Source organism: Phocoena phocoena, chromosome 7 (assembly GCF_963924675.1).
Source record: "Phocoena phocoena chromosome 7, mPhoPho1.1, whole genome shotgun sequence".
Classification (NCBI taxonomy): domain Eukaryota; kingdom Metazoa; phylum Chordata; class Mammalia; order Artiodactyla; family Phocoenidae; genus Phocoena; species Phocoena phocoena.
This window is the reverse complement of record NC_089225.1, coordinates 41623931-41644411: the sequence shown is the minus strand read 5'-3', so window position 1 is coordinate 41644411 and position 20481 is coordinate 41623931. Positions and strand designations below refer to the sequence as shown.

Below are 20481 nucleotides of genomic sequence, written 5' to 3'. Positions count from 1 at the left end.
AAGTGCACATTTTGTTTGATATTATGGCCAGCTAAAGGTTCTAAGAGAATCAGCTATGGGGAGACAGAGGCAGGTGGGATAACAGGGAAGAGTGAGAGACTAAGTCTGGCTGTGGGGACCAGCTTAGAGGAAGAGGGAGAAAGAGATGGGGATCAAGGTGTGGAAGTGTTATTCGGTTCACTGTACAGATATCCCGCAGGTACAAATGTCAGATTGTCCTTCTCGAGTAGAAGCCAGCTTGTTTGAGGGCAGGATGATACGGTGGGTAAGAGTATGGGTTCTGGTGCCAGATTGCTGGGGACGGTTAGTGACCTTAATGTCAGTGATGTAATCTACCCCCTTCATGTGGTGGTTGGAGGATTGCATGTAGGATTTTTAGAACTGTGCCTGGCACATTGCTGATTCTCACTAATTATTAGCTGCTTCTGTTGTCGATGATGATGATGATCAAATAGGGAAACGTTTCTTTGTTCCCAGAACTTTCCTATGCAAGGTATGGTGTATCAGAGAGCTGGTACCAAATTTGGAGTTGGTAGCAACGTAACAGCTGTGTGATCATTAGCTGTGTGGTCCGTGGCACCTCCCAGCAGCAACTTGATCATGTGTAACATGAGTATAATATTTACCTTTCTGGTCTACTGAGAAGAATTCCATGAGAAAATATTTGTGCAAGTGATATAAATTTTATATAAAGTACTTTATATAAAGTACGGCATGCTTATGTATTCTCCTTTTCCTTTACACTTTGACAAGTCATTTAATTCTTCAAGCCATATCTGTCTTTAAAAAAAAAATCCCCTTGTATTTCTGAGTTCCAAATTTCACTGTCCATATGGGTGTCTATAAGGTATAGATCTATAACGCTAGGAAAGCACCTCCGTAGCAGGAAAGACAGGCACACACATTACCATTTATTTCATAGGTTAGGAAGTGCCTCTGACTGCGAGTTCTTTCAGTGTGCTGAAAAGTCCCCTTAGAATGTCTAGAAAATTTTCTTCCTTCCTCTTTATCTACATCTTTCAATATCTCACTTTTAAAAAAAATTTTATTGAAGTATAGTTGATTTACAATGTTGTGTTAATTTCTGCTGTATAGCAAAGTGACTCAGTTATACATATATATTCTTTTTCATGTTTACAGTTTATCACAGGATCAGTATCTCACTTCTTTTCAAGACGACTTCAGTTGTCACTTCATGATGGAAGCCTACTGTAACATCTAGTCTGAATTATTATGATTCCCTGCTCTGGGCTCCTGTTATCCTTTGCACATATATATTACAGGACTTTTCACATTATATCATAATTTTTCCATTTTAACTCTGTCTTCTTTTCTAGCCAACAAACACCATCATCTTGGTTTTCCTGTGTGACTGACAAAGAGCATCCTAGGTGCCTGTTATATTTGATAGGTTCCTTTTTTAAATCGGTGAATCAGTCACATTTAATATAAACTCACTCCTTGATTTTATAGCAGAGACAATCCAAAGAGCCCAAATGAGTTGCCTAATGTTATAAAGCAGATCACAGGCAGATCAAGACTAGAACACAGGTGTCTAGGTTCTAGGCTTTGTGTTCTTTCTGGGTGGTTGATGAATGATCTATGCCTGGAATGTCAACATGATAAAGGGTTTAACACTCTCATTATGGGTAAACACAAAGACACCATTTCTATCTGAATCTTTTTTTTTTGCCTTACGAGGGCCTCTCACTGTTGAGGCCTCCCCCGTGGCGGAGCACAGGCTCCGGACACGCAGGCTCAGCGGCCATGGCTCACGGGCCCAGCCACTCCGCGGCATGTGGGATCTTCCCAGACCGGGGCACGAACCCGTGTCCCCTGCATCGGCAGGCGGACTCTTAACCACTGTGCCACCAGGGAAGCCCCTTCTGTCTGAATCTTAATGCAATGTAAGAAAAATTTCAAAGGATTATTTACAATGGAAATGAATATGAAAATTTCCTATTCACTAGCAGTGTCTTCTTAAGGTATAAATACATTATTTTTCTCTGTTGATGCCTCTGTAAACCTTCTTTTATGGCAGTTGGTAAGTTTAATTATTTTTTGTTATAGGTGATCTCTACTGTATGGGTCACTATTTCTGTATAGTAAATTAAGCTGGAATGTGAAATTCTCACATGTCTATTAATTTTGTTCTTGCTGTCTCCAGGTTTCATTGCTTCAGACATGACATCAAGACACTCCAGTACACAGTTGTGGTTAATCACACATTATCATGAAATGGGATCGCTGTATGACTACCTTCAGCTTACTACTCTGGATACAGTGAGCTGCCTGCGAATAGTGCTGTCCATAGCTAGTGGTCTCGCACATTTACACATAGAGATCTTTGGGACCCAAGGGAAACCAGCCATTGCTCACCGAGATTTAAAAAGCAAAAACATCCTGGTTAAGAAGAATGGACAGTGTTGCATAGCAGATTTGGGTAAATTTTTAAAAAATATTTTTAAATTACTGTTTTAACTTTTGTCTTCTTCTCTTGTTTAGCCAGGTTGCATCTTTTTCCCTCCAAACACTTTGTTATGAAAAATTTCAAGCATGCAAATTGAAAGGGCTTCACGGTGAACACCTGTATATTTACCACCTAGATTCTCCCATGAACATTTTACTGTTATCACATATCCAGCCTCCATTTATCTGTACAGCTTAATCTTTGATACATTTCAAAGTAAATTGCAGACAAAAGAGCCCTTCCCTCCAGTGGCTTCAGCATACACACCAATATATCATTCACTGGAGTTCTTTACTTTTTTTCTCTTTTCAGGTAAAATTTATATTTCACATGAAATGCACAGATCTTAAGTACACACTCTCAGATTTTTGACAGATGCTGTAAAATCCAAATCGCTGTCAAGATACAGACCTTCCCATTACTCTAGAAAGTCACCTCGTGCTGGTTCAGTCCGTTCCTGCCCCAGCCCACCCTGAGAGGCAACCAGTACTGTTGCATTCTGATTTCACAAGCCTTACACAAAGTAGGTACACAATGAAATAACCTATGGAATGAATGTCTTAAAAATGGTTTATAAAGTTGTTCTGTAACCAAGGCAAAATTATCAATCAAAGAAAGAGGGAAAAAAAAAATCCCCAAACTAATTTACCATTTGCCCTGCTGGCATATCTCATTCTTATGGTGTTAGGGTGATGCTTAATGTAGCTTTAATTGCATTATAAATAAGATTATTTTCATTTATAGTGGCATTCTCTATAAAGCCTATTCATCCTAGACCCCTAGAATATTGGCTGAATAATTATGCTAACGAGAACTGAATTGTAATTTCGGTTATTCATTTCAGTGGACTACTGAGGATACTCACTCCCCTTGAATAAAAAATGGTTGCTCTTATTTTCATATCATTATAGTTATTGTTACATTGATAAACGTTTAGGCAGTGTTAGCTCTAATTACATAGATGATAAAATTGTTTTTAAACACAAGGGATTTGACATATCAGGAAAATTTCTTTCAAATAAATTTTTTTCAAATAAAAATTTTCTTTATCCCTTTAAAGTCCTTGTGTTCATGTTGAGAAATTATTTTACGGTGTTTTCCAAGTATAAGGAGGCATGACCCTAACGTTTTTGTTGTGGTGTAGAAGACTTTTATGGCTGTGCCATGGCTTATGGAGCTAAGGTGATTTGAGTTTCCCAATTATTGACCCAGTATTTTTTTAATTAATAAATTTATGTTTGGCTGCATTGGGTCTTGGTTGCTGCACGCGGGCTTTCTCTAGTTGTGGCGAGCGGGGGCTATTCTTCGTTGCGGTGCGCGGGCTTCTCATTGTGGTGGCTTCTCTTGTTGCAGAGCACGGGCTCTAGGCGTGCGGGCTCAGTAGTTGTGGCTCGCGGGCTCTAGAGTGCAGGCTCAGTAGTTGTGGCGCATGGGCTTAGTTGCTCCACGGCATGTGGGATCTTCCCAGACCAGGGCTCGAGCCCATGTCCCCTGCATTGGCAGGCAGATTCTTAACCACTGTGCCACCAGAGAAGTCCCTGATCCAGTATTTTTGTACAGGTTTTTTCATCTTTTTACCTGCCCTAAGTGCTGACCTGCTTACACTCAGGGCAAGGGTAAGGGGCTTAGCAAGGGGGACTTCAGCGTTTGACACCGTGCCTTGAACGTCTCTATTGTTTGAAACTTTTATAGTAGTGTGTTTATGTATTATTCATGTTATTAAAAGTCAATTATGCCCACCTCACACAATTCTTGTAAGATTCAGAAATTTTATAAATGCTTGGTAAATAGTCATTCAAATGGTAGCTGCTGTTACAGTCCTGAGGCCAAGGGGAGATAGACAAACTAAGGCAGCTGTTGTTGGTTTTGGTTTATGGGACTTGGGGGGAATTAGCAAATCCAGCTAACTAATTATTTAATTACATTTATTTTGACCTATAGCTTTCCAGCTGGATTCACGGTTTCATACAGAAATCTGTGTTAAGGGGTCATTATTCAGGGAAGTAGACTGGTAGTACAGGAAACAGCTCCTGTAAGACTGCAATTTATATTAATTTTTTACTTTATACCTAGAAATTAAGGATCACTTGTTAGAAATTATGTCCTATTATTAATACTGTAAAACTTCCAGTATTTTAGCAAAAATACCAGTATTGTATTTTCCTAGTTTTTGATCACAGAAAAATTCAAGCATTAAGAAATTCATATCCACAACACCTAGATTCAACAGTTATTAAAATGTTGCCAAATTTGCTTTATTTGTATGTGGCTGAGTGTATATGTTTGCAAATTCATTTGAAAATAAGTTGCAGGGCTCCCCTGGTGGCATAGTGGTTGAGAGTCCGCCTGCCGATGCAGGGGACACGGGTTCGTGCCCTGGTCCGGGAAGCTCCCACATACCGCGGAGCGGCTGGGCCCGTGAGCCATGGCCGCTGAGCCTGCGCATCCGGAGCCTGTTGCTCCGCAACGGGAGAGGCCACAGCAGTGAGAGGCCCGCGTACCGCAAAAAAAAAAAAAAAAAAGAAAAAGTTGCAAAGTCACAACTCTTTACTACTAAATACTTCAAAGTGCATCCCCTAAATATACTTCTCTTGCATACTCACAGTTTATCACACCTAAAAGTTATTGATTATGCTTTAATATTATTTAATAGCCATTTTTAAATTTTTCCAGTTTTTTCAAACAAGAATTGAGGCACGTTGCATTTGGTTGGTCTCTTTAGTTAGTGTAATAATTAGGGATTACTGGGAAAGAAATTACCTCTAAAACTTAGAAGCTTGAAATAACACAAATTTATTATCTCATACAGTCGGTCAACAGTCTTGGAACAACTCAGGTCTGTGGTTCTGGCTCAGGATCTGACAGGGGTAACAGTCATACCATCAGTCAGGGCTGCAGGCATCTGAAGGCTTGGTCGGGCCTGGAGGAACTTCTAGGATGGCTCACTCACGTGGCTGTTGATGGGAAGCCTCAGTTCCTTGTTCATGTGGTCCTGTCCACTGGGCTGCTTGAGTGTCTTCATAACCCTATGAATGAGCCCAGCGGGAGCAAACAGGAAGCCATATGCCTTCTATGCCCTAACCTTAAAGATACACACACTCTCCTGCCATATTGTTTGGTAGTCCAGCCCACGCTCAAGGCACGAGGAACTGAATTTCCCCTCGTGAAGGGAGAAGTTTCAAAACACTTGTGGATGTATTTTTAAACCACCACAGCTAGTATTTCTATTCTCTATTTAAACTTCACCTTTTTTGTATTCTGTTATCTTTACTCTGTGGTTCTGGAAATGGTGGAGGGGGGCGTTATGGTTTGCGAAATGTTCGTAATGGCCATAGAATCTTAGGGTTGATTATAAAAATGAGAAGAGGAACCAGTCTGATTTAGTCAAACGCAGTTGCCAGTATCTTTGGTATTGAGGCTGAGATAACATACGTGCTATCTCCCTTGCTTTATATGGAGTCATCATCTCACCCATGCAAAGCCACGGAGTGGGAGGAGAATCATTCTCCATAGATGACTTGAGGGATCCCCGCTGGGTTACAAAGGTGTACATGGTCTGCTTGCTCCAGTTTGGCAATTTTCATTATTTTGAGTGTTACAGGAATCACTTTCAGTTGGTCTGCACATGCATCAAAAAGCAATTCCATTCTCAAATAAACCATGCACGTATCTGTCTATTACCCTTGCTCTGTGAGGAATGCTGGGTCTCTCTAATTGGCTGAGGAATTCGGAAATGAGTCATGGTTTAAGATAGTGCGTCAAAATCATTTAACGTGATAGTTGTGCTTTGAATTGAGGGCCAGCTTAATGTTCTCTGTACATGTGGCTGCAGAGAAAGAAAGCCCTGTGGGTTTGGTCCAGGTTACTGTTCAGATGAGCGGCCCTTTTTTAGGTATGGAGCAGGGCCCGGGGCAGTCGGCCCTTTATGTAATGATAAATTACCTCAAAGTCCCTGCCTCACATGGTTTGAAGTTTGTGTTTGCAGTCTAGTGGGAGCTGTGCTGGAGCCTGAGAGCTTAATTTGCTCCTTGTTATTTAAGCCACTTGGAGGCTCCCATTTAACAAGTGAGTCTGTTTTCCTGTGGATTTTGAACACTGGCCTCATATTGGTTTGGTGTATTAGTTTATTATTTACCCGAAACTTTTTGTCTCTGAGGTTCATCTATTAACCTAAGAGCCTCAGAATGTTTCTGGCATCAGCCCTATTTCCTGCTCTCAACGGAAGTCATCACAAGGGTACTCCAGAGATGACTCTGGGTGTAATGCGGCAGTCACCATGGATGCCACAAGAGGGCGCTGTTCGTTGGGTTTGGTTTAAAATCCTTCAGCAGCCGTCTGTGGGAAAGGAAGGGAGCGGATTGACAATGTTGTCTTCTTCCTTTCAGGCCTGGCAGTCATGCATTCCCAGAGCACCAATCAGCTCGACGTGGGGAACAACCCCCGTGTGGGCACCAAACGCTACATGGCCCCCGAAGTTCTAGATGAAACCATCCAGGTGGATTGTTTCGATTCTTATAAGAGAGTCGATATTTGGGCCTTTGGACTTGTCTTGTGGGAAGTGGCCAGGCGAATGGTGAGCAATGGTAGGTATCTGATCTCAGATAATATTGCCCTTGTCCGAGTCCTCTTGATTCTGCTACCTTTAAAAGGCAAAGGGAATATTTAAGTACACATTGTTCCGTGAATCATGCTTGTGAAGCTGTTGGCATTTATATTTGCTTTATGGCTGGTAGGTGGAAGGCACGTAATGGCAGTCTGTTTTAACTGCAGGAGGGGAAACTGTGGTGGAAAAAGTATTTCTGCAAGAGACTACTTATTCCTTGGTTTGTTTTTTTTTTATCAGTCCGTATTTTATTTTTCCTTCCTCCGTCCTTATTCTGCCTTTTTTTCCCCACCCTTCCTCCTTCTTTGCTCTTTTCCCAAGTGAGTTTTATCGTGAGAGCCTCAAGGAAATCTAAGGGTGAATTCTGCTATTATAGATATTTTTTACTTCTTAAGTTTGGATTACTGAGAAAAGATTCAGGTTGCACACTCAGAATTCACTCGTTTGTAAGAAGCAGGCTGTACCTGCAAAGTAAGTGAAGTTTACATTCAGGAAGCCCTGAATAGGAAGCTCGTGCTGGTCCTCTTATAAGTAAGCTTTATGAAACGGTGTTGCCTTAGCAGCTAGGGAAGCATATGTCTATCGATAATTTTTTACCCATATTCCCTACAGTGAACTTTCACCTCCATCTTTCAAATCAGCCACAAATACATTGTTGAACTTTAAGTTCACTGTATTCTGAAAGCACTACATATCCTCATTCAAATAGCACATGCCCCATCTACCCACAAAGTGGTTATTATAGCAGAATCTCTCGAATCGACTAAATCGACCTCTTCATACCTTCACAACTGGAAGTCCTATTTCACAAAGAATGTGTCTGAAATTGTTCCAGGAAAATAATAGAAAATGCTATATATTTAAATTAATATTCATTTTCAGGAGGTATTTTACCCTCCTGGGACCCACTGGAATCCTAGATTTGAAGTATTAAAGAAATAATGCATGAAGTCACTGACATATGTGCTCCATCCCACCTTCCACTCATAGTTTCTTGTAAGGATTGAAATTTTGGGGGTAACTTACAATTTTCAAGAATAATAGCCAGAGAGTAGGAGGTTCTGGTTCTGTGAGCTAAGTGAAATTGGGGTAACAGTTTTAGTGTGCAATAATTTAAATTGGCAAAGCCTTTGTGGTAGGTTTTTTTTCCTCCCTAACAGCAGCAGAGTGTTTGCTTTTAACACTCTTAAGGGTATCAAAGACAATGTTTTAAATTAAACATAAACATACATGCATTGTAACCAGACAGTTCTTTTAAAGTTTTTGTTTTTGTTTTTTTTTTTGGATGGAGTCATGAACATTTTCTTGGTAACTGTTTCTCAATTGTTGAGAGCTACTGACTTGCATTTTGTGCCATTCAAGTGCCTTGAGAATTGTTTGCAACAGAGTGATTGTTTTGCTGATTTATCAAGTTCTGAACTTTGCCTGAAATTGCACAGAGACTTCATTTCCCCATCCCTAATAATTCTTGAGTGCCTTAAGAGTTGAAAATCAAATTCTAATTCGTTTATTTTAAACACTTTAGAGAAGGATTAGTGTCATTATAAACGGTGTGGTGGGGAACTTGCCCCAGACGAAGAGGAAGTTAATATTCCAAGGCCAGGATAGTCCAGTCCAGCTATGGGTGCTGGAGCCATGCCAGGCAAGCCTGCGTGATGAAAGGCAAACTTGGCAGAAACTTGGGCTTTGGGCTTTGTAAGAACTCATGTTGCAAATTTGTTCCCTGTGTCGCAGGCTTAAACCCAAATGGCTTTCAAAGATCAGCTGTGATTAATAGGAGTCAGTTGGAGAATAGAGCCGTCAGTTTAAAATATAGCTCAACAAATAGTTTTCTTGATCTATCCTGTGTTTAACATTATTTTTGGAAAAAATATCGTGAAGGGTAGAGGAAGAGAGACTATTTTGGTTGCTTTCTGATTTACTGATCTCCCCCTTACGTCATGGTTTAGATTGCTCCTAAAATTTTGTGGGTTGAGCTTCTGTTCTGTGGTGTGGTTTGATTTTTAGGGGGAGGTAAGGGTATGTCATGTCTCATTTTAAATCAGCCACTGTCCCTTGGCAATGACTAATTTGATATTTCCCCTTCTCTTTCTCTAGTCCTCCTTCTTCCATGAATATTCACAGGCACGCACACACACACACACACACACACACACACACAGAAATCAGTTTATCCAAACTCAAAGTGTTCAGTGCTGCTTGCATACCTGTTAATATTTTCGTTATTACTATACCCCCAAACAGAAAAATGAGTAGAAAGAAAGATAAGAAAAATTTGCCTTTACCTTCCAGTATTCATGTTTCTTTCCCCTTCTTTATGCAACCATGTACATATTTTTTTACTTAGTTGTAATCATAGTGTAAATATAATTCTGTATCATCTTTTTCATTTGTGTTTTTTAAATGTTGGTCAGTCTTTTTATTTTAGATGGTCTCATGATATTTCATTAATTTAACCATTTCTATGTTGTCAGACATCCTTTTTCCTCCATGTAGACATCTTTGTTCATACAACTTTTTCATTTGGGGAATTATTCCTAATCTGAAGAAAAGTGACCTATTTGGTCAAAGAATTTGGATGTTTTTATGGCTTCACACATAACTGCCAAATTGCTTTCCATAACGGTTGTTCTAATTTACAATATCCCGCTCACCCCAGGGTGTGATGTACCTATTTCACTTTCTTACTAGCTTTAAGAACTGACATTAAAGGATATATATATTTGAAATTATTGCATACTAAATGTACCTCATTATGAATATCTTAGGGAGGTCATTATAATTATGCATCTTTGAGTTTCTGAGTCCATTATAAAAATTGATGACCAGATAGTTCTTTTTTTTTTTTTTTTTTTTTTTTTTTTTTTCTGTATGCGCGCCTCTCACTGTTGTGGCCTCTCCCGTTGCGGAGCAGGAGCACAGGCTCCGGACACGCAGGCTCAGCAGCCATGGCACACGGGCCCAGCTGCTCCGCGGCATGTGGGATCTTCCCGGGCCGGGGCACGAACCCGTGTCCCCTGCATCGGCAGGCGGACTCTAAACCACTGCGCCACCAGGGAAGCCCCCAGATAGTTCTCTTGGAGTAATACAGTCCTCAAGTGAACCATGAGTAAAAAAATAAGTCGCATTTTGTATTTTCATGGGAATTTTACATTTCTTTGCTAATAATAATAAACTTCCTGCTGTGTCTGTACAGGAAATGAGAGTTAAGTCCATTTTCACATCTGAAAATTTCTCAGTAGTGTCTTTTGGAATTTACTGTTTGTGTTTAGTTGGACACTGAATTTGGAATTGGTTGGAAGGAAAGTCATTTTCTCACCATTTCCAGGTGAATTTTCTATATGAATCTAAGGCAGGGGGTTTGCTTGAATCACTAGTTCTTAAGCCAGAGAGTATGCAGCAGAATCACCTAGAAACACAGAGTACTGAACCGTCCCCAAGAGTTTCTGATTTAGTAGGTCTAGGTTTGGACCCAGGATCTCCCTTTCTAGCAGGGCCCCAGGTGACGCTGTGCTGCTAGGTCAGCGACCATACTCTTGGGATCTCAGGTTAAAATGGAATATGTCGGTCTCACCCAGGCCAGGAAATACAGACTGTCCCTGGGATGCTGACACAGCCCATCTGAGCAGGATTTCCTGATTTGTGTTCTTATGCTTCAGGTGAAGCTTCCTCTCTCTTCCAAGCTGAAGGGGGGTCCCTTTCTCCTTTGAGTCTTGTAGCTAGGCCTTGGCCTTTCTTTCAAGATTTTTGCTACTTCTCTGCCAAAAATACTTTTACAGTTCTACAGACACACTGGTTTCTGGTCACCTGGGTTCAGTGTGGTGTGAAGACGGAAAATGACACGTGGATTCCACAGATAAATGGGTGCATCATGGCTCTTCACGTGTGCCATTTAGCTTTGGTCTGATCAGAAACTTCTAGTAGCCCCATCCAAGCATCCTGCAGCAGTTCCCTCTTGAGATTAGAAGTCCTCTCTCTGGAACCTCAGCCTTCGGTGTCATACCTTGTTTGGATCCCTGTATGCAGAAACGCCAGAGTTGTTTTGCTTTAATACTGTGGTCCCATCTGCTCATGGATTTAAAAGCTAACTAAAATGACCTTCCCTGATCCTCCCGTAGCACATCTTTGACTGTGGCATCATGCAGGCAGCGTGAGCCTCTGCTATACCCTTCACGTGTCGCCTCTTTGCTGCCCACAGGAGGGCTATGTGGACATACTTTTGTTTCACTGTGACTGGCTTTGGTTATTCCATTTTGTGATGGAATCCAGTGTTGAAATGTGTCAAAAAGCACTTGTATCTCGTTGAAAAAACCCTGCTGGCTGAGCTGCATCTCTTAATGGGGTGGGGACTAGGGAATACTTGTTAGAATAAGCTTATGTTTGGCGCACATACTTTGGAAAACCTCTTTTGATGAGCCCTTGGGCTTGCTAAGGAATGGCGTGTGCCTCAAGTTCCTGAGCACAATGGGCTTGTATATGGAAACCATGACAACTCTGATTTTCTTCAGCAACTTAGTGTCCAGTGTGTTTCACGATTTTATTTCACTACCTTAGTGTATATTAAGGTTTGAACAAAGGGAAGACTCATATTAGGGAAAATTTTTAGTATTCATTCAAGCAATTTCTTTCAGGTTTGTTTTATTTCGTTTGAGCTTTTAGGTGAGTGGTTGGGGGCAGGAATATGGAGGTGGGATTTTTCTCTCACTGATTCCTGGAATTTCGTGTCCCTGGTTTAAAGATCTAGACCAAAGGAGGGCAGTCAACTGACCTCACGACAAAATAACCAGAGGCCAGCAGAACTTTACTGGGTATTGTTCACTGCTTACTGGTCTCTTTTCCCTGACACATCTTTAACAGCAGGTGTCTCCACCAAGACAAGTATCTGTGGTGTCAACCTTGTAACAGCCCCAGTATCCAGTGAATGATACATTCTTCTTCTCATGAGACCTCTACAGATAGCAAACGCTTGGAAGTCTTCTGGAGCTTCTCCCTCTAGGTCTGAGGGTGTGTGAGATGTAAGGCGTCTTGTCAAAGCTTAACTCAGAGCATGGCTGTGCATCTCTCCTAGGCTCTTTGACCTAGGCCCTTTGACCTTTCTTCTGACAACTGTCACATTAATAAATATTTTTAGTAGGGCCTGACTATGAAGCAATCTGTGAACCATTTATTTTGGCTATGCCACACTGCTGAGAATCCCAGTAACAGAAATTACTTTTAACAGATTTCAGATAATGCATTTAGTCTTGATTTGAATAATGTGCATGGTTCCATATGCTCATGGATTGTAGTGGGGATAGCAGGATGAGGTCATCACTGCCACACAGATACTTCACTTAGCAGGGAACAGAGCTGTCCTGCCAGCTCTGTTCCTGTTTCTGAAAGGAGTCAGGGCTTCCCAGCTAGTGCGCCTTGTTGGTTACAGGAGTGCCTGAGGTACTGGTTCTCTGAAACCTCCAGCAGCAAGGCAGCACCAAGGGCCACCAGAGCCCCCTAGGCTGTCGTCCCCTCTGCTGTGAACAGCTCCATCCGTTTATATATTAGTCATTTTTGATGTTGGCCGTGGCTTGAAAACTGTGTTTGAAATCCTTCTGTGAGGAATGTTAAGCAAAGTGACACAAATAGTTGATATACCTTTTTGAATCCTCTTCCTACCAGGAAAAAAATGCCTCTCTGAAAACAGTGTTTCCCAAGATTCTCTCATACACATACTACCTTTATGATTTCTTTTCATATCCAAATGCCCCTTGTACCATTATTTTCTTAATCATTTAAGTCAGCTAACTTTTTCAAACATTTCTGTTTAAAAGGAAATTAACGTCACTACTGGAAGTGGGAAAACCAGTTATCCCATGGCATTAAATGGAAGGTAACGTTAGTAATACATACACAGTTATTTAATAAGACATAAAAGTTTTGTGCTTGAACCGTATCTAATTTTCTCACAGGCCACCCCCGAAGGAAACACTGTATTAACTTAGAGTACTATCGGAAGCCCAACATGAACCACTCTCATTCTCTGTAAAGTGGCTTTAGTCGTAATGTTCCAATCTCTGAAGGGCTTCATAGTTCCTGTAGGAGTTCACTGTTAACGGCAGCTCTCTGCAGGGATGCGGACGCTGGGGAGCCTGCCCTCCTTGCCTGTTACCTGGGTGTCCACCCAAGCTGCGGTGCAGTGAAGAGAGACCGCGGACATGAAGTGAGCAGGCCCCTGTGACGAGATTAATGCATTATTCCATTTTGGGCTTGTTGGGAAGAATTCTAAATACAAACAGGGAATTGGATTCAGGTTAATGTTTGTCATTAGGTAGCTGTGAACTTGGACAAGGACGTTTCCCCTGGGTGCTCCTCAGCTTCTTTTTCTGAAGGAAAGGAAGGCTGTGATCCGCATGATTCTGACATCCCCTGCATCTGTCTTTGCCTCACCTTCAGATTATTCAAATGATGGCCAAGTCCACAGCCCCTTATCTGCAATTGAGAACTCCCCAAAGCTATTGGTTTGGGTAGGGAGGGTCATGAGGAGGCCTTGTTTCCAGAGACTTCCGTTTTTAGAAAGACCCCTCTGGCATTTCATGGGGTTTGAAGGTTGTTTCTAGGTTGTTCTTATTAATCTGCACATTCGCTTTGTGATGTGTACTTTAAAGGTGTTGGGACTAAGGCCTGGCAATTAAGGGGTTTACTCAGAACCATGCAGCAAATTAATGATAGGGATATTATTGGTAAAGATATATTTGCCCCAGAGAAGAGAAAACTTTCAGTTAGACACATGTCCAGGAAAAAAAAATTGTATAAATCAGATACACATGCCCAAAGCTGTGGGGAGGAGGTTATGAATAGTTTCTCTGATTCTTTCTGCGGCCCTTCGAGTTGCAGCCCCTACCGTGGAAAAGCGAGGGCTGGCACGGTTCGTCCTTCCTGACCACTGTTTAAGAGCCCCTCTTCCACTGCATTCCTGGATCCTCTGTTGCTTGTACCACTCCTTTGGCACTCGAAGTCCTTTGTATTTTTAGTCGCTTTTCCTGAATTCACGCTGTTCTGTTCACTGGCTCACAATTTGGCAGTTGTTGGGTGCTGTTGTAAAAGGACCGAGAGTCCACTTTTTCTCTGGCAGAGTGAGGAACAGTTGTAAGTAACTTCCTACCTTGACAACACAGGTAATTTCACAGTCTGACCCTGACCGCTCACCCTCTCCACCACCGTGTGCACTGATTTCAGCTACAGGGAGTTTCCCTCCTCTCCAACATGGGAGGATCATTTGTAACCCCTTGTCTTTGTCCCACATCACCGGCCCCCAACCTGGATTGCCCCCTCTCCTTGGCGTATTCTTGTCCCATCCTCTCCTCTTTCTTGAAAACTCATCTTTCTATGTTCAGCCAGGCCCTAGCTCCCAGAAAGCTTACTTGTGCTTCCATGGCACCTGGTTTATATCTGGTATTTAAACCACACAGGTGTTTAGTTCTCTGAAACCCATTGAACACCATGCCCCCCCACCACCTCTTCTCCCTGGTCCTACTTTGTAATTTTTTTTCGTGTCTTCCTTTCCCATTATTCTCATCACCAACATCACATCTTTATTTTTATATCCCTAGTGCCAAGGACAACCTCTGGCTCATACAGTTTAAGGGACCAAAATGGTTTTTGAGCCAATTTAGGAACTCGCAAGTAAAACTTAGTGAGAATTTCCAATCTATCTTTGCCTTTCAAGATATAAAGTATACAAAGGGGTGAAAAACATTTTTGAGGTTTTTTTTTTTTTTAAACAAGATTTCCATTATCTAAAGTAGAAAAGAGAGGGACTTGTTCTCATCTTCCACTAGACTTTGAGTTCCTTGAAAACTGAGAGTATGTCTTATACTTTTATCATCCTCAACATTTAGAATGGTGTTCCACACATGGTCAGTATGTAATATACTTTATATTGATTGAAATAATTGCTTTCCTTGACCAGAGGGTGTTCCATATATAACTGCTGGAGTTTAATACCAGGTTTATTTTATGCTGGGAAAGCATGACCAACATCAGATGGAAGCAGTCAACAGTTTGACCAATGGTTGACAAAAAAGGCATAAAAGGCATGACTAAGTTCCAGGCATGATCAATTAAATGGTCTTTTTAAACTTGATTCCTTTTGTTAAAACATGGCAGTATTTCGTAAGATTAAAATATGGGAAATATAAACCCAAGGGAAAACTTCATCTTTGTTTAGTGAATTTTATTGTTGAGTCTCCCCAGATCCTATGTTTTAAAAATCCAGCCATGCTTTTTTTCTTTTGCATTTATAGAAAAATTGATGTTCCCATAACCCTTCCCAAGCTAGCCAGGCAAATTACTTCAAATAGCTGGCTGTTATGCTAGATTTTTAAAGACTGAAGCCAGGCTATTAAATATATTCTCCTTCAGAAAAGTTGAGAGGTGGTGACGGGCACAATCCTACTGTTTCTTATAAGTTCATGTGGCCCTTATAAAGGTATAAATTATCTTGCTGGTCTGTGTCCAGCTGTATTTTATGTGATGTCTCCTAGTAATACAGGTACTGAAAAGAATTAAAATATTGTTGAATGCTTCCTGGGGTCCTTACAAGAGAAGTAGGTAAGGTCTCTGAGATGAGGTATCTCAAGACTTCTGAAAGCAGTGGTTTATGCCCAGTCTGAACTGTTTACCATTTGTCAGGAAAGGTTTTACTCCACTGACTAATACACATTACAAACACAGTCAAGCAATGTGGGTAAGTTAATGGTAAGTCTTAATATCAACTAGAATTTTTAAATTTAGACTACATTCCATTTTTAAAATAAACTCTTGAATCTATGTAGTTTAACAAAACTGTAGTATTTAACAGATGTTCCTTATCATTACTAATCTTTTTCATAAATGGTTTGTCTTTATGTGGGATTTGTGAGAACAACTTCTGTTAATCTCTTTGATAAATGAAAAGGCGATTGAAGCTTTTCAGGTAGCTTATAGGAGCTAGAAAAACTTAAAAATTATTAAAACAGCCTCCTCCCACCTGTGCCAACAATCACTCTGGTAGGTATTTAGGAACAGAAGAAAGTTACGTGGAGGAAGGAGAGAGGGCAGTAAACTAATCCACTGTCCCTCATTGTTGAGGCCTTTGATGATGAGAGAAAAATAAGGGATTTTCTGGGTCTCGTTTCTATAAAGGAAAGAATCAACTTTCTAATTCTAAATTATTGCTTTAAATTTTTCTCTTTGTGGAACTACTTTCTTTGTGAAAAGTAAGGAACTGATGTAATTTTACTGGGAAAAAAGGTTTCTAAGGCATTGGAAACCATGCAGGGGCAGAAGTTGAAATTAGCGACTTTCACGTTTGCTTGGGAGTAAGGGAAAAGTTCATTCTTTTCAGCCATTCTTCTGCCTTTCCAAAAGACTGTCCTCTGCATTTTATTTTGCGCCTTTGATCTGAGAGGAATTAATAGAGCCATCAAACAGACAGCTGTGAATGACAGAGGGTACTCAGAACATACAGAATGAATGAGTGAGGAAATAGTATTTCATATTACATTACTTGCATCCTCCCGGTTGGAGGGATTATTTTATAGCAATGCATTTTCCCCTAACCATAAAAAAAGGGGTATTTTGATGATGGCCTTGGATTGTTTGTTTGCCTCCAGCTCTAGTTGTGGCCAACTTTTTATTTCAGTTTATGGTTTGAAAACACTAGATTCATGTACCTTCTTCTTTAGGTATTTTGTCCTTTTTAATCACTGAAGGGACTCTTGTTCTGTCTCCTGTGCCCTGTTGGGCACTGCAGAGCTGTTTGTATGCACTCTTGGAGCATTTTGTTATAATTACATGAGAGGTAGTCATGTTTTCTTCTAACAATTATCGTTCCTCCAGTTCTCTGCAGGGCTTCTATTTATTGCTTTGTTTTCCACTTATTTTAAGACCTACCGGTAGCTTTCAGAATCACCCTGAAGTTTGAGGAAGGTGATCAGTACTTTTTCTGTCAACGCTGTAACCTGCGACAACCATCAGTACAACCCTGGGAACCTCTACTCTTTTGCTAACCCAGCACAATTCTTGTCCGTGTGTGTAGGTATTGTGGAGGATTACAAGCCACCGTTCTATGATGTGGTTCCCAATGACCCAAGTTTTGAAGATATGAGGAAGGTGGTCTGTGTAGATCAACAGAGGCCCAACATACCCAACAGATGGTTCTCAGACCCGGTAAGAGCAATGCTTTCTTAGTTTTAGAGCTATACTTAGCTGTTTGCTATTTGCATTCTCTTGATTTTTCAGCTGGTAGCGTTCTTGAGAGATCTGCCCTGTTTCTTTCTCTCCCTATTTTATGTAGAAGAGCTTTAGACCTAGTTGAGCAGGTTCACAAAATGGTCTCATTCTTGAAAGAGCCATTTCTGATAGATCTTGCCAATGAATGACAACACTCACAAGATTTTCTACCCTTGCTTAGCTCCAGGATTTTGGGAGACGCATTACTATGCCACTGGCCCTAGGACTGCAATTTCACATGTAAACCAAGAGACCTGAGTGATGCTTTTTAACCTCTTTTCTATCTCTGCATCTCTTCCAAACATAGGCTGTTTAATGCTGATGATCCTTATTGCTGCTGTTAAGTAGTAAGTAGCAAATCTAAGGCATTGAGAAATGTCCCTATTTGCATATTTCAGTTTTAACTCTGGGTTAGTGTTATGGCTTTTAGCACCATCAAACCATCAAACCATCAACCACACTGGTCTGTGTAACTGACTTGATAGTCAGTTGGTAGCATTAGGAGTCCAGAGGGCAGAGTTTAAGAAACTCAAGAGTGGTTTCTTTATCAGTGGCTAAGGCCTTGATTATTTGTGTAAGGAAAATGGTAATAACATCACTTGAACTTCACAAGACCTGCAGAGCCCTGCAAAACAGTTGACGTAACATCTGCCCAGCTACTTTTTCACTGTGATGTTGGTTCTTTCTCTCCTCAGACATTAACCTCCCTGGCCAAGCTGATGAAAGAATGCTGGTATCAAAATCCATCTGCCAGACTCACAGCCCTGCGTATCAAAAAGACTTTGACCAAAATTGATAATTCCCTAGACAAATTGAAAACTGACTGTTGACATTTTCACGGTGTCAAGAAGGAAGGTCTGACGTTGTCCAGCTGGGACCTAATGCTGACCTGACTGGTTGTCAGAACAGAATCCATCTGTCTCCCTCCCCAGATGACTGCTCTGACAAGGCCGACATCTTACCCGGCCGTGTGCTGGGGAGACACCAAAACCACCCTAACCTCGCTCAATGACTGTGAACTGGGCATTTCACAAACTGTTCACGCTGCAGAGACTCATGTTGGACAGACACTGTTGCAAAGGTAGGGAACTGGAGGAACACAGAGAAATCCTAAAAGAGATCTGGGCATTAAGACAGTGGCTTTGCATATCTTCACAGGTCTCCTAGACACTCCCCACGGGAAACTCAAGGAGGTGGTGAATTTTTAATCAGCAATATTGCCTGTGCTTCTCTTCTTTATTGCACTAGGAATTCTTTGCATTCCTTACTTGCACTGTTACTCTTAATTTTAAAGACCCAACTTGCGGAAACATTGGCTCCGTACTCCACTGGTCTGTCTTTGGATAATAGGAATTCAATTTGGCAAAACAAAATATAATGTCAGACTTTGCTGCATTTTACACATGTGCTGATGTTTACAATGACGCTGAACATTAGGAATTGTTTATACACAACTTTGCAAATTATTTATTACTTGTGCAGTAGCAGTTTTTACAAAACTGCTTCATGCATATGTTAAAGCTTATTTTTATGTGGTCTTATGATTTTATTACTGAAATGTTTTTAACACTATACTCGGAAATGGACATTTTCTTTTATTATCCGTTAAATTCACATTTTAAGTGCTTCACATTTATGTGTGTAGACTGTAACTTTTTTTTTCAGTTCGTATGCAGAACGTATTTAGCCATTACCCATGTGACACCACCGAATATATTACTGATTTAGAAGCAAAGATTTCAGTAGAATTTTAGTCCTGAACGCTGTGGGGAAAATGCATTTTCTTCAGAATTATCCATTATGTGCATTTAAACTCTGCCAGAAAAAAATAACTATTTTGTTTTAATCTACTTTTTGTATTTAGTAGTTATTTGTATAAATTAAATAAAATGTTTTCAAGTCAAAGTGAATTTTTTCAACATGTAAAAAAGATCTACATATTATAAAGCATTTTCTTGTGGGAACAACAGAAGCACAAAATTAACTTGAAGTCGAATTTACTTTTTAAGTCTAGAAGCACAAAATTAACTTGAAGTCGAATTTACTTTTTAAGTCTAGAAGCACAAAATTAACTTGTAAGTCGAATTTGCTTTTTAAGTCTATTAATGAGCCTGAGGGGTTCTAGGGGGATGCCTTCCAGTTTGAATTTGGTATCAGAAAATTTAAAATTTAGATTTGGGGTTTTTTTTTTTGGGTGGGGGAGGCTGTGATTTTATTTTTTTCTTGTTCAGTTTCCCCAGCTTTGAAGTGAGGGTAACAGACTTGTCTCACAAGGGATTTGTTAGTATAAGTGGAGGAAGGAGGTCAAAGCATTTTGTTTAGTATAAGGTCCTGTGTGAGAGGAAAGTGGTCTTATGCATCTCACCTTGCTGCTTTGGGAGAGTCCACTGTTGGCTTTTTTCACTTCTTGAAGTGTTCAACGGGATTGAAAATGTAGAGGTTCAAGTATCTCAGTAAGAGTAGAGGTGTTAAAATTCTGGAATTTTCACCAGAGGTAAGTTAATAACTTCATTAGTATATATTTACTAACGTATATTAGGGTATATATTAAAGTCACATTTAACTTTTAAAACACTGTGGTAAAATACACACAAATGTTACCATCTTAACCATTTTAGGTACACAGTTCAGTGGTTTCAAGTACATCCACACTGTTATGCTGCCATTGCCACCATCCATCCACAGAACTCTTTTCTTCTTGCAAAACTGAAACTCTGTCAAACCACAGCTCTTCATTTCTCACTATTTTCAATCCCTGGCAACCATCATTCTAGTCCTTTTAGTTTGTCTACTCTAAGCACCTCATAGGAGTGGAATCACTCATATTTGTCCTTTTGTGAGACTTTCTTATTTCACTTACCATAATGTCCTCAAGGTTCATCTTTGTTACAGCATATATCAGAATTGACTTCCTTTTTATAGTTGATAATACTCCACTGTATGTGTATACAACATTCTGTTTATCCATTCATCTGCTGATGGACACTTGGGTTGCTTCCCCTTTTTGGCTATTGTGAGTAATGCTGCCATGAACTTGGGTGTATAGATTTCTCTTTGTCCTTCCTTTCAATTATTTTGGCTATATACCCACCAAAAGTGGAGTGGAGTCACATTTAAAGTTTGTTGAAGTATTATATACATATATAAAATTGTACAGCTT

At 40.4% G+C, this 20481-nt stretch overlaps 1 protein-coding gene across 1 annotated transcript in view; it reads left to right on the top strand.

Annotated features, from left to right (window-relative positions):
- The window catches only part of ACVR1 (activin A receptor type 1), a 75080-nt gene extending 55854 nt beyond the window's left edge, over nucleotides 1–19226 (top strand). The window contains exons 7-10 of the mRNA XM_065880356.1: nucleotides 2168–2443; nucleotides 6856–7053; nucleotides 17128–17258; nucleotides 18017–19226. Coding sequence (XP_065736428.1) covers nucleotides 2168–2443; nucleotides 6856–7053; nucleotides 17128–17258; nucleotides 18017–18151 — 740 coding nt within the window. The 3' untranslated portion in view covers nucleotides 18152–19226. The remainder of the gene's footprint in view (nucleotides 1–2167; nucleotides 2444–6855; nucleotides 7054–17127; nucleotides 17259–18016) is intronic.
- Nucleotides 19227–20481: the final 1255 nt, after the last annotated feature.